This window comes from Ostrea edulis, chromosome 7, assembly GCF_947568905.1.
Source record: "Ostrea edulis chromosome 7, xbOstEdul1.1, whole genome shotgun sequence".
NCBI classification, from domain to species: domain Eukaryota; kingdom Metazoa; phylum Mollusca; class Bivalvia; order Ostreida; family Ostreidae; genus Ostrea; species Ostrea edulis.
Window position 1 is genome coordinate 26022177 of NC_079170.1, and position 15353 is coordinate 26037529.

General features: G+C 33.8%; 1 protein-coding gene across 1 annotated transcript in view; it reads left to right on the forward strand.

Annotated features, from left to right (window-relative positions):
* The window catches only part of LOC125656600 (transient receptor potential cation channel subfamily M member 2-like), a 79430-nt gene extending 67123 nt beyond the window's left edge, over window positions 1-12307 (forward strand). Inside the window, exons 17-24 of the mRNA XM_056143781.1 lie at window positions 327-607; window positions 1761-1842; window positions 7221-7254; window positions 7586-7642; window positions 7869-7914; window positions 8688-8762; window positions 8958-9041; window positions 10533-12307. Coding sequence (XP_055999756.1) covers window positions 327-607; window positions 1761-1842; window positions 7221-7254; window positions 7586-7642; window positions 7869-7914; window positions 8688-8762; window positions 8958-9041; window positions 10533-10543 — 670 coding nt within the window. The 3' untranslated portion in view covers window positions 10544-12307. The remainder of the gene's footprint in view (window positions 1-326; window positions 608-1760; window positions 1843-7220; window positions 7255-7585; window positions 7643-7868; window positions 7915-8687; window positions 8763-8957; window positions 9042-10532) is intronic.
* Window positions 12308-15353: the final 3046 nt, after the last annotated feature.

Below are 15353 nucleotides of genomic sequence, written 5' to 3' on the forward strand. Positions count from 1 at the left end.
TTTCGACCGACGTTACTTTCCTTTTCTTATGTGCAATGTGTACTTGTATCAATGACCCTACCTTTCATATCTTAGGTTAGTGGGGTTTTCCGTTCTCAAAATCAAAATAAAAAAACACGACTTAACAAAGTACAGTAGCATATATTTGACAAAATGGATTTTTTGTCTTAGTGTGGGGTCATGTAAAGTAGGGGAATAAAGTTTATTGAATCTCAGCGACTGTAACAGGACTGTGATGTATTACAATCAAATGTTGTAGTTCATTTATCTGCCTCTTTTTTTATTAAATAAACACCTTTTAAAAGACATTCGACCGTATATTTCAGCTACACATTTTCAGAGGTTCACGTGAAATCAAAGTTTTATTGGTCCCAACTACAGACCAACTTTCTGGAGGAATACAGTTTAAAGCCAATATTTCCCTTCCATATGCAATGGCTAGCGATGGTGTTCTGCTTTATCCATTTTCTAATCTGGAAAGTACGTATGAAGGATATTGCATTTTGTAAAAATGAGAATGATTCAGATGCGTCTACTATCCGGCATTCGACATCTAACAAAGAGGAGGCAGATGATAAACTCAACGATAGTCCTGTGTTTGTCAGAGGTAGGTCTTTTGATATGAATTTTTTTTTAATTAGTCCTCTTCGTGCTTGTCAGCACATAAGGCCGTCACCAGAGACTTCCATGTTGGTCTGTCTTTCGCCCATTTCTGGACCTGTCCCCAACTCCAGTTGTTATCTTTCATTTCTTTCTCCACCGATCTTCTCCAGGTCTCTCTTGGTCTTCCTCTCTTTCTCTTGCCAGTTGGTGACCATTTCAAAGCAACCCTTGGGATGGAATTTGGGTACATTCTGCATACATGTCCTATCCACAACCATTTTCTCTTTCTGATCGTCTGGGATAGAGGAGTGGTGTTTGTCCTTTTGTACAGTTATATGAATAAGTGGATAATAATGGATTTTGGCAATAAGAGCAGCATTTAAAATACAGATGATCATTCGGAAAAAAAACTAGAATAAATTCTTGATAGCATGTAGTTAAAGCTTGGGGTGTAGTGGAACGTCTGTGTCTTTACAAAACTAATTTCCATATATATTTGATGAAATATAATACCTTTGCAACATTATACACCGACCTTATCAGATGCTCTATTCGCAGCCTCGTGGCTTGGATCCAGTTCTCGATCTGCCGCTGCGTCAAACCTAAAACAAAAGTCTCTGTATGGGCAACAAATTTTGAAATGAAACCTTTAACAAAATAAAAACAAAGCAAGCAACGTTATTGAGATATATTCTACATATATTTGGTGTATCTCTTAAAGATCTTCAAATCAAAACCTTGGTCGTATTCACAAATCACTGGGGGAAAATAATGTTCGTCCTACCCCAACCATTTTTTTTTTTATCATGGAAAGGTTTTAGACAAATGTGTAGAATATATTCCTTTCTGTGTGTTTTGCTTCTCTTTGTTCTTGTTTAAATAATATATTATAAGTTTGTATGTATTTTGGAGAATACACAATGAAAGAAGTTTTATTTGTATATTAGACAGAATTGATTTTTGTGACATTTTCATGGGAGTGCTGTGATCTTAACTCAAGGTGATTTCGACCATAAAACTATTTATCAGGCAATTGGTCTTTGATGAATAAATTTGAATGAGGTTCATTTCTAATGTTTTATTTACAGTATAGTATGCACATGGTCAGCTGTGGTGGTAGTTCAAATATAACGGCTCCACGTTTTATTTCTTTGCAGTATTTTTATATGACACCAATTTTGACGTGAAGTTGAAGAAAACAAGGGAAGCAGAAGGTCATGCTGCATTGAAGGCTAAAAGGTACTTCTTTTGGAAACACAGAGTGTTGTATTGAAAAATACACAATCGAAGTTCTTTTATATTGTACATGTATGCACAATCAATAAGATCGGAAGAGAAAATCACGCACTGAAGTATGCATATCATATAATAACAATTCAATATACATCATGCTATCAAAATAAGTCCTTTAAAACAGTAAAATGGGATATACTGAAATATCGCAATACACATGAGCCGTTTAATGTTTTCACGTTCATGGAACATTTCACAGTTGTAAAAAACTTTTGTCAATACAGTTTGTGCTCAGTTTGGTGGGTCTGAATAACAAAATCTCGTTGATGTGAAAAAATTTCATTTATTAATGTAAATGACAGATAATATGCAGTGGTAAATACAACTAATAATAAACAAGATATACATGATGAAACATCAAATTCAACATACATTTAATATCCACAATGATATGGCCCACCAAAGATGGAGAACTTAACACTCCCTAAATTGTGATAACTCATGGGCCCCTGTCCCCATGATGTCCGAAAATTCAAGCATCACCTCCGACCCTGAACTCAAGGTTCTTAAGTACCTAGCATCCTACACAGTGTTTGAGGCAACATAAGTCTCTGTTTCCATGATGCCCCAAAATTCAAACAGCACATATGATCCATTATCACAAGGTGTTAACTACATTTTTAATAAAGGGATCCTGATATATTTTTCAATGAATCAGATTGCCACCTACCCATTAATTGGATTTTGTCATCTGAAATGCCCATGTGTGCTATCCTAAAGCTGTGTTTTATATAAACTGGTATCATATCCTGTCCATAACAGAGAAAGCTGCAACTGATGTGTAAAATACTGCCTTGTAACAGGTATCCTATCAAAAAAAACAAACTACCCCCATGCCCCCCATACGTTCACAATACCTATTTAATGCTTGGACTGGACACATCATTTCTTCATCACGATTACTTTCAATATACAATATTTTACATGCCTTTCATTTATAATGCTTTTAAGAATGTTCCATGTTTATTTCTTATCTTAAATCTCATTTTGAGCATTTTCCAGAAACTGAATGGACTGCCTGGAAATTGTATTTATACTAGCTCCTGTGTTTCCCCTACTCGCAAGAAGGCGTGTAATGCTAAGAGATACATTGCTTTGAGTAAAGCATGTACAAAATATGCAAAAAGGGATTCCACATCGTTCCCCCCAGTTTGGATTATCAGGCATTTTGGCGACGCTCCCACATTGTTTATGAATGAAGTCATTTTCTTCTCATCCGTTGAATTTGTAATGTTTCCCATGTTCCCCTCGCTTATCCCATACAAGTGTGTTTTAACATTTACATTATTCAAGTTTTTGAGTTTAGGATGCTTTGCATATAGGATCGTAAACGTTTAACGTGGGAACTTTCGATGACTACAACGTCCATAGTCGATTTCCTCGGTAATATATACCTAATGTTTACCTAATCAGACCTGGGTTAACACTGGTTACATGTAGCATCCGTTGACACTCTAACATGCACACTCAAATACCTGCAACACAAATTGACTTACATATGCATGGCTATAATGTTCTTCTAAAGTGTTTTTATTCTGGACTTGCCCAGCCATTAATTCTAGAAATTTATAGAATGCAATGCTGGGTAACTCAACAATAAAAACTACCCCCCCCCCCCTTTTGCGCTACGCATGAACAATACAAGAGAGATAACTCTAAAACGATATATGGATCTACAGTTTGCCAAACATAAGTTTATTTCATCTATTTTATGTAAAAACAAATTGTGTTGAATATTCTAGTCGTAAACGGACAGTGATGGACAGTCTTTTGTATAGAAAACATAACTATATTGAGCTTTTTTATGGACCAATTGTACCTAGTTCTTTGGGAATATTCTACATCAATATGAATGAATATCAAGATACATGTATGTTTAACATTCTCATTAAAAGAAATAAAGAAACAAGTACTTCAATATTAAAATGGAATGAATATGGATATTATTTCAATTCAAGTGAATGAAGCAAAATGTGTAACTCCCTTTCAAAGTCCCGCAAGAATCAAAAGTGGTCACGGTTCCAAATTTTACATATCTTTATAAATTCAGGATTAAAAGGTAACCCAGCTTGCAGTTTCTGTAACAAAGAAATTGAATTTGTTTGTTGATTGTTATTTGGTAAAGGAGATTTGTAATGATAGTAAGGAGTGGTTTTGTACAAGTTTGAAATATCTGTATCTTTTGACAGAACACCAATATTATTTGGTAAATATAAGAACATCAATGCTTATAAAGTACACAATTTAATACATGTAATTTTGATAATTAAGGAGTATATATATTCAAGTAAAATAGAATTTAAAAACAACTGACATCGTATGTATATATGTGTTATGTTGTGACTCATATGTACAGTATATTACATTTTATTAGATAATCAATTTTGCTTACTATTCCCAAATATTTACTTTTGCCAATGCACTTCCTTATATGACAGTACTAATGAAATTGATGTTCAATTTCTTGTGACATGAATTTGGTCACGTGATCAGTTTGTTCTTGCACATAAATACAATCACTGCTTCAAAATTCAGTCCCTGTATTTTCACCTGGCTTCTTGCTTACGCAATGCAGTGGTGAATGTAGACCCCCCCCCCCTCGCCACAAATATAAATAATAGAAAAAGTGTGAGTAAAATTCCAGATTGGCACCCAAAATGGCTAAGCATTTTGGCTAATACTTGACTTTCACACATACCCTTTCGTAAACCCTGGATTCGCCACTGCAATGACATCATAACAGAAATAAACGCAGCAGGATATTTATACAATTTATTTTGTAAACAAACAAGAATTTCATCAATTTATAAAAGAGAATCATTAAACATATCGTTATGATGTTTCATTTCATACAGTTTTAAATACCGTCTGCAACTTCTGCATGGCGAATTTATAAAGTTCTATGATATTGAAAGCGAAAACATGTAGGCAGAGTTATAAGCCTATTTACTTTATGATGATAAGTTAACCTGTTGTTTCCTGGCAACTTCCATCACGGCTATGACTCGGCATGATCATAAGCGAGGCTGGTTTCGAGGCTCAAATATTTTACATGTTCATGTCAGGGTACCGGTGCAAGTCTTCATTAAAATCCTACAACAGAAATCTCTCAAATGAACAAAAACTCCGTCAGTTCGTTTTTATTTTATTTTACACACACCGAAGGTAAATAAAAGACGCAAACTACCTGCATTTTGTCTAAATGTGTCCTACTGTCTTGAATCGTCAACCGCATGGCTACAACCGCGAGTCCTAACGATGAACATACCGTTTTTCTTTCCAAAAACCTGACTAAGAGCTTAACGTTAACTTGACCCATCATATGCACCAACAATTCTCTCAGATCCTTAGAATTTCTGTCGAAATCTGTGATTAACAATTGCGTTTTCAACTTAGTAAGCTAGACCGACGCCAGTTTCTCCATCGCTGATCCCGACCAAATCACATCACGAATGTAGTTTACCCCGCTCTTCTTGTCGTCATTTCAGTTAACTTTACGCTCTAAATTACCTTTATTTTACACATGTTTCGTCTTTTTTTAACATTTTCAATTAAATATCTATATCTTATATTATCTTTGATATTGTTCCTAATTTTTTATTCGATAAAACTCTAACGAACTATATTTTGTGTTCTACGATCGTTATTTTGGTCATCTGCTACATAATCATGGAATATCGGTAAGAACACAAATCAAAATAAAAAATATTCTTCGGGCGTTATAGGATTTGATCAAATGACCAAATTCATGTCATACCCCACAACATTCAAAAATGATGTCTTAGATCTTAAATGAATATGTGCCCCATCATCATGATTCTGTTCCTTTTTCTTCTATATTAAAAACAATCTTCACATTAATGTGTTTATATATGTTTATGCATGAGGTGTATGAAGATGCATATTTGACATATTAATTTGATATATAATATGATAGTTAAAAAAACCCATTACAAATTAAAAAAAAAAAAATAAAGATTTTACAAATGTCCATTCTAGAACATGGGAAAAATCTTTTCAAAGTGCTATTAGCATTTTATTAATCTAAATGAACGCAGATATATACTAAGTCTCATTGAAAATAGAATAGGCTAACTTGAAGGTTTTCTGCAACGTCAATGAGCAAACACTTTTGAGTACCTAAAAGCATAATTATGCAATTCATAGATTTGAAACGCGAGTGAATCCTCTGTGTTGATGTAATCCTATTACCCAAGGGAATGATTACAAAAGAATAACTTTACATTAGACATCGTGGTATTCTACCACGGTTATTGCAAATATCAAAGGAATGCCGCGGTCATTATTCTGCGATATACCTTCATACGTAATAACTGATTATAAGAAAATTGATACACATCCCGCTTACACTTCGAGGTTTGCTAATGCAACAATAAAGTCGAAAACTGATAATTCTATTTTATAAATATTAGCCAGTATATTTTGTAAAACAACTTTATAGATTACTGAAGAACATTTGCCATTCAATCTATAACAACCCCCTGCATCTCGAGATCGACACAATAGTAAATAAACTTGTCGATGCAGACACAAGTTAAGCCTCTTTCATGCACGTATAATTTTATTGTACTGGGTATTCCAAGTAACTGATATAATTTATCAACAATCAAACTAAATACTGATTCATTTTTTTTCAAAATATATCAAGTCTACTCTACAATAGCTCACCTTTTTCGTCAGCAAGCCTAGACCGTTTCGGAAACTGTCATGACTTTACAGTGACCTAATTCGTAACAATATAGGTAAACGGTCGACTGTATATTTCTGGACCGTAGTAGAATAGAAATAAAGTTTTTGTTTTTGTGGATGAAGCAAAATACCTGCCTTAGTCTCCAAATGTTGTTTGAAATATACATGTAAAAGCATCGGCTATAACTCATCAGCTTTTATGTTTCGCCTTCTGAGATTATCCTATGATAGCATACACAAAAGAGCGATTTTCATTTCTTAATTGGTTTTGTTTGAATTATATGTTGTGAGAGATCAAGCAACATAATGATGTTGTAATTGCCATGCCCACATGTACAACGTGTAAAAGAAAACAATCAGCTCCTCAGAAAAGCAAAATTATATCTGATTATAATTAGATCTATTTTAGATCCATAATACCATTTTAAAATGTTCGTCTAAGAGATTACGCTGACACAGGTAGTTTAAAAATATAAAAGAGTTCAAGAATGATGGGTTTAATGGGTGGCAACGTCTTCGTATATTATTTTATGTATGTATGTCAGTTTTCATATTTTATATGGTTTCTCAAGATTTGATATATCAATGTAACAATGTTAACAATATTTTTTCAGAGAGATGGATATTGCGGAAAAGGACAAAATAATGGTATTCAATTAATTTTCTCTCTTCATATGATACATGTATTCCATGAATATAGTACTTTTATCTAGATAGATTAGCACAAATATGTTTCTGGTGTATTTCTTTTTTTCGGGGGGGGGGGAGGGGTCATGTTGAGACTTCACCAACTGTATGTAATATGTAATACCACGTCGCACAAGTTTTACCTACATACATGTTTAACGCTCGGACACGTAGTAGTGAGTGTTCTTAAGCGTGACCATGGCTCGAACGGGGTTCGAACTTATGGATATAAAATTGAATTCATAAATCGATTAACTGCTTGAATTTCACGTCTGTTTGTTTTTATTCAAAGGTCTTAAAAGAAAAAATCCAAAAAATGAAAACAGATTTTAAAACTAGTAATGAAAAGGTAAGGTTTTCTAATGTAGAATCTACAAAATCTATTCACAATTTATTGATTGATTCGATATACATGTAAATGATAAACTCTATAATAGACCGTTTGGTGATTTGATGTTTAATAATCGTATAGAAAGGTTTTTCCCGCGTCCCTATGTGAGCGTATGCACGATTTCTGTCATGACGTATGATGTTGACAGCATTTGTTGTAGTAACTATTACTGTATAATTAACAGATGATGGAAGAACTGAAAAAAATATCCAAAAAAATGGACCAGCAAGGTACGAAAGAAACCTTGTACAATATAACCATTATCTAAACATTTTTTATAATATAAGATCAACACTGATTGGGTGTACTTCCTCATAGCAAGATTAATCAAATGTGATTGTCATAAAGAATATACCGTATAGTGGGGTTTTTCCGTCTTGTGATAAATTTGGTTTATTTTAGCTTTCCGCCAAAATTTCATTCGCCAAATATGCACAAATTGCGACTTCGATATTTGGAAAAATAACTCTTCCTTGTCCACCAAAATGTATTCCACTAAAATTATTATGAGACTGGTCACTGTTCGTTATCTTCACCTTGCATTAGCATATCTTTGATCTAGCAAATCGCAAAACTGTAGACCCACGGAAAAAACCACTGTACGGTATATTACAAATGGTGAAAATAAACTATGGAAGTAGGTGTATATAAAAATTTGTGATGCTATTTAACTTTGAAAGTACAAGGTGATATGGGGATTCGTTCAGTGTGATATGTTGATAAAACATTCAAGATTGGAATCTTACTTGGACTATTTTCAAATGCATATTTTCCTCGATAGCAGACTTATGATACCCCTATTCTATCCATATCTAAGGGATTATGTTAGCTGTAATGCAACTACGGTGTAATTTGAAAACTTTTACAACAAACAGGTTACGTTGACATTTAGTGGAAATCAACCTCCTTTCATGTCCATTAATGTTATCTAACCACCACCCCCAAACACCACCTATGCAAATCTACTAGATCCTTCTTAAAAGCATTATAATTCATTTTATAGGCAAGGACATAAAAAGGATACAAAGTAAAGTGGGTACTTCGCGACGATCAAGTATCTCCTCCACCAGTTCTTACGGTAATACATAAACTGACACTTTTACGAGTGCATATATTACTGCTAGTTCCAAGTTTAATGCATCGCCATACTTCAATTCAATAATTAATTATATGCATTAAATGCACTTTTTCGTGAATGAAAAAAAATGTTATCTAACCACCCACCTGCAAATCTACTAGATCCTTCTCCAAAACATTGGAATTCGTTTTACAGGCAAGGACAGAGAAAGACAACATAGCAAACAGAGTTCTTCTCGACGATCGAGTATCTCGTCCTCCAGTTCCACCAGTTCTGACGGTAATATTACAACAGAATGAAATGACACATTTGCGAAAACATATATTACTGTTAGCTCCGGTTTGACACATCAACTTATTTCATTCAATTGATTGTATACATTGAATAACTTTTCTTTTAAATGAATATCGACCTTGAGTTTTACATTACGTTTCAAAATCCAAATTCTATTATAAAAATATCAATGACTTTTGAACGGCATTCAATTAGGCAGAAATAGGTGTTGATTTGTGCAATCATCTGATGTGACAAACGCATATGTATTGATTATGAAATTATATAATAGAATAATCAGTACAAGCATAATAGAATATGTAATAAATTAGCTCACCCATGAAAACGCTCACATTTTCCTGATCAAAATATGTTTCTTCATCAGGCAATCTGGTATTATGCTTCATATCTCTGATAACTTCTCTAGAACCATTTTTGATTAATAAAACCTACACTGAAATATCACTGGATTAAGAGAATTTAAGATGTGTATAAAGGAACATGCTCGTTCCAAGAGTAAATGATGAAGAAATAATAAAAACATGGTATGAGGTTTGAAAATTATCTCAACAATCACTTTAAATATAGCAAGATAACTTACATCAAACCAGTGATGCATAAAGAGGTTTTTTTTAAATGATAAACCCGGGATCGGGGTGCAACATAAGTACAATTTTAAAGTTTCATAGAAATAAGGAACAATGATGAATGTGATAAATCCTTTAAAAATTTCCTATAAAGAATGCAAAATTAAGACAATGGCAAACACGGACTCATGTAAACACCAGAAGTAGGATTAGGTGCCTAGGAGGACTAAGCATCTCATGTTGACCGGTCACACAAGCCGTGAGCAGTACCGGTATATTTTGTTGAAGTAAACGGAATAATTCGTATTACAATCAAAATGAGTATGCAAAGAACTGTATAACAAGTCGTATAAAAATACTGCTTAATAAAAATTGAAATAAATTTATCGCTCCATGTTCATTCCAAAGTTCCACTCCCTGATAAATATGTGGCTCATGGCGGGTGTGATCAGTCAACAGGGAATGCTTACTCCTCCCTCCTCCTTGGTACTTGATCTCATTTCTTGTATGGCCAGACTTCAATGTTTGTCCTCTTAATTTTGTATTCTTTATAGGATTTAAAAGATGTATCACTGTTCGTTATCTTCATTTGTTCATGTATGTCGAATAGCTAAAATAAAGTCATTTGTGAACCTTTGGATTTATGATAGTTATTAGAAATGAAGATCTTGTAAAAAATATTCCAATAGCAATACGATGAATTTTAGTTTGGTAAAGTGGTATGCATGCGTCATCAGATATATTTTATTTAACTAGTTATTCTATAGCAGGTCTCTAATAGTTTTCCAGCCCTTCTTAGTGTTCCGAACTTACGAGTCTTATTTTTGCAATAGCAAGTTGGTTCGGGTAAGCTTTGTGGTCCATGGACTTCTGTCATTGATACTTTATGATGTTGTTTTAATCATTTCAGATTCGTTATAAACCAAAAACCAACAGAACCAGGATAGAAGTTATATTGAATTTAATTTTTTCAGACATTTTGTGATCCATTATTATATTAGTGTATATGTGGTGTTGGTTTTATAATAATGCACTCAGTATACTGCCAATAGTTAGTGCTGTTATGTTCATATTAATTTATCCTAGAGCAGTTATACTGAGTTAAGGACTATATTGATTTATGTTATAATGATGTCGATATTGTCAACAGTAATGCGGCAATGCGCATGTGTTTAGTGATATGCATTGATATATCATGGTGATATACCATAGGCTACAGTCTATACGTTTTCTAAATACCGATCATTTAATCATTATACTGTAAATAAACGACCCAAATAGGTGGCTATTTTTTGGACAATGTTATCTTGCATTACATTGTACAAACTATATTATGTGACGTCACAGTTTTCTACCCAAATTTGAATTGAAAGACAATGAAATTGGTATGCCTTAACTTAGCTGCGTGTCTGTCGTTGTAAGATGTCGACATTGCAGTGTAGGAGTATATAGTGCTCAAATGTTAGGAAAAGAATTGTAACAAGTACCTGAGTAAAAATATGTTGTATTGTCATAGCCTGCATCAAATTTAATACACATATAAACTTTATTTACTAAACATGGTTTGGTTCTTATCTCATCTTATCTCCTTCCCTACATATACAATAATAACATATTGTGAGTGTATCTTATAAATCATTACAACATTTACAAGGCTTTAGATTATAAAATATTTCAGACAAAATGGTTTCGTTGTAAATGTGTCTACAGACGATGGTGTACAACTCTACATCATCGTCTGTTCACACGCTGACAACGAAACCATTTTCCTCAATTCAGTACATTAGTGTATCAGTCTTGTTAACAATGTAGATTACTGATATTTGTCGTTTTTCGTGGTGTGGATATTTGTGTAATATTATGTAATATATGATTCTCTTCATAAAGACGCGGGTTGCGTCGAAAATTTGAGCTTTAAATAGTCAACAGTGTCATGGTTTTTTCAGTGCTGTCATGGTCTCCCGCTCGCGCCATTAAGTGAGCAAGTTTCCCAGTTTGGCGCCCAGATAACTGAAGGATTGTTGAGTGTGGCGGAAAACACACACACACACACACACACACACACACACACACACACATATATATATATATATATATATATATATATATATATAAAGCACAGAAATAGCAATGGACTCTTAAATGAACATAACTGCCCTAAGTGAAGAAATTATTAATATAAAGCACAGAAAATTTCACTTTATGTGGATACCCATTTCCGTCTGTCATGCCCTTCTGTACAATAAATTCTATACAAACGAAAGAAAGTTTTCGTAACTATCTTGTATCATGAATATTCATGATATAATTGTGCAACTGGCACGCGATGTGACGACATAAGTCTGGGGTAGTAGGAACGAAAATCGCTACATTCGATATGGAAATCGGTGATACTGACTTTTTAGAATTTCAAAATGATTTGGATGACATTACGTTATCTTTAATAGGCATGGGAATGGATAATAAAAATTCTGGGATGAGGATTTAGTCACAATAAGTATTCCGTAGACTTTAGTTAGTTACAACACGTGCTTTTTGCAGTTGAGAATTACTATAAATTCATTTATATTGATGTGTGATAAGTCAACACATCAGAACCTGCTTAATTCATTTGTGTGTTGCATATCTTATGTTTTCATAGTTGAATAAAATTTAATATTACAAAATTGTTATTTTTCTTTGTTCATGGTTTAGAAGTTGTAGTATGGTTCCGTGGAAGTTATAGTACAGTTGGAATTCTGTCACGCTCTATAGGATTATGGAAGCTTTTTTCCAGCGTCGTAATATTCACAAGACGTGTGGGTAGTCTCCCCTTTGTCTTAATGTTCAGAGTTCACTATGCTAACGGTCCTTAGGACCATCTGATGTGCTCTCTCTATATAGTAAAAGTATAAGATTCTATAAAGTAACGAGACGGTGTCAATTGGATCGCCTTGTACTTTTCCATCTGAAGATAAAAAAAGACTCAGAATTACCATGCAAGTGTATGAATAGTGATAGAACTAGAGCAAAGCTCGTTGCAAAGCAACGAGAGGTCTTCCGTCGGAGCTGTGTTGACATAAAAACCTTGACTTGACCATATGTCCTTGAGTCAGGTCCTAATGCAGCCTCAATGGCAGGCAACCAACAGAAAATCCTCAATAGGTAAAAACAAAAGAGGTAGACATAAGGGGCAGATTGAAAGCAGGCACGTAACATCGTTTTTGAAAGGGGGGGGGGGCAGCTAAAAAAAAAAAATTCCACTTACCAAAAAATCTTTGACAAGCAAAAAAAAAAAAAAAGAAAGAAAACGGACATTTCCCAAAGTCAAAAATCCTATTTCGGGGGGGTGGGGGGTGGGGTGGGGTGGGGTAGGTTCCAACTTTTCTGTACACCAAAATATTTGTTCTTTACATAACATTAGCGCATTTCACTACAAAAGTGGGGGGGGGGGGCAACAGGCCTTCCAATGACCATTTTCATAGTAAATTAACAGTAAAAACGTTAGGTTTCCTGCCCCCCCCCCCCCCCCCCCCCCCCCCCCCGGGTTTTACGTGCCTGGAAAGGGCATGACCGATCTGTTTGTATACTGTCAAGCATATGTTGGCAAAAATATTGGAGGGTGGGAACTGGAACTTCCTGTCCTTACACCAATCATTTGAAAAATCCGATTTTATTAAAAACATAATTTTCTGTAAATCGTTGTGTTTGCAAATTACATTAAAACGGTAATGTTTTTGTGTGTACATGTATTGCCGCTGATCGCTGGTACACATGCGATGGCTCCGAACTCGGGCAATCGAGCCATGGGTTACGTAATTGTAAACAAGAACAAACCCCGGTGTGTATGTAAAATGCTTGCAGTTAATGACTGAATGAAATGAGACTGATTCGATGTGGATTTCTGATGATTTTCTATACATGTTTAGAGTTGGTATAATCATGATAAGAACCCGTGATTTAAAAAATAAAGTTTATAAATTATTTGTTATGCTTACAAAAAGGATCCATTTTTTTCACTTTGTAGAGAATGCAGAAAGCTTGTGTATTAACTGGCTAAAGTAGAGTTAAATCACAGATTGCTTGTCCACATGTGATGAATCTCCAAAATTAAACACAATAAGACGCTTGAGATGTATATATATATATTTGGGGCGCTCTTGCCTTTTTCATTTCACTTATAAAAACCGCATCTACTTGCACGCATGATTGTATTTAGATGAAATGAAATGAACCGACAAATAAATCCTTCTGTATGCAGACAATTATAAGTTAATAAAACTTAAAACTACTTCATTTTATTTAGTACGATTTTTTCTGACAATTAGAAACGTCACATACCCTTACCGTAAACTTATTGTGAGGAAAATGACAACCCGATAAATAATCAGGAAAATTGTGTAGGTTTTTTTAAATGTATGTATAACTTGACACAAATATTATGAGGTCCATTGATCACTAACTCGAAATGTTTGCGGTAGCATCTTTACAATTACTTTATAATTGAAATAAAACATAATATAATTGTTAATTAAGTATGATATAATGTAAAAGGGTTCAAAATGATTTCAAACATAATTTTCCAGTAATTGATGTGTTTATTTATGCGATGGACGAAAGCCGAGTTAGCTTCGATGTTTTTGTTTTGATTATGCAAGCTTGTCACTCTGGCCACCTGCGAGCGAGGCGAGAGTTGGGTTACATAACTGTATAAACAACGCTGACCGTGAAGAATGTAAACAGCTTGCAGTTATTGACCATGATTTATTTTACGTTTGAACGTTTTATTTTTATGTATATTACTTATTTTAATTCTAATATGAAACAAATAAAAGATAATTTATCTCTCTCCTTTTGTTGTTTTTGAAGGTTTGTTTATGTTAAAACGAAAGAAAAAGAGAAATGTATCATTAAATAATTTGTATTTGAACCACAGAGCATGTTAAAAACCTTATTTAAAATGAATATTAGTATCTATTGTAGTCAGGTATGTTATTTTTAGCAAGTTTATTTCAGTTATACGCATGAAGAGTTCTCGCTCACTTGCCAAATGAAAATGGCTACTTGTTTACGGGTATAGCTTTTTACTCTAATATAACACAAGATTCGAACAAAATAACAATTTCATGAGATAAATAAGATGTTAAAGAACAACTTTTCCATCGGAAGCCATATCGAATTCTTTGCCGTTTTTGAGCTATAAAGCGAAAACTTTTAGGGGCCGTAGATCCCTAATTTAAGGGGCCAGCCCCTTTTTACTGGTGTCAAATAAAAGCTCTTGAAATTCTACACAACTTTTATTCTACATGTCTTAACAAAATATTTTTAGTTTAAAAGATACAAAGGAAATTATGTGCAAATTTTCGCTCTTTCAGGCGTCCTGATTTTTGACCCCTCTCTATCGCCATTTTAAATGGCGAAATCAAAAAACAAAATATGATGTGCACAACTACAATGCTTCTACTTTACCAATTCAGTGTTTTCTCTGCTCCAATTATTATAGTCTCGGAGCCTTTATCTGGAAACCAAAGCCCCTAAAATTTCACTAAAAGGGAAATAACTCGCAAGCGGAAGAGAATATCCAAAATGTTTAAAAGTATTTTGAAAGTCTTTAGTAAAATGTATTAAAGCTGAAAATTTGAGCAAAATCGGTTGAGGAATGAGCGAGATATGAAGCTTTAAAGTTAGCGTCTAGGAAAAAAAAAAAAAAAAGAATAATAAGAATAATCTTAACCAGCACAATAAGTAGAAG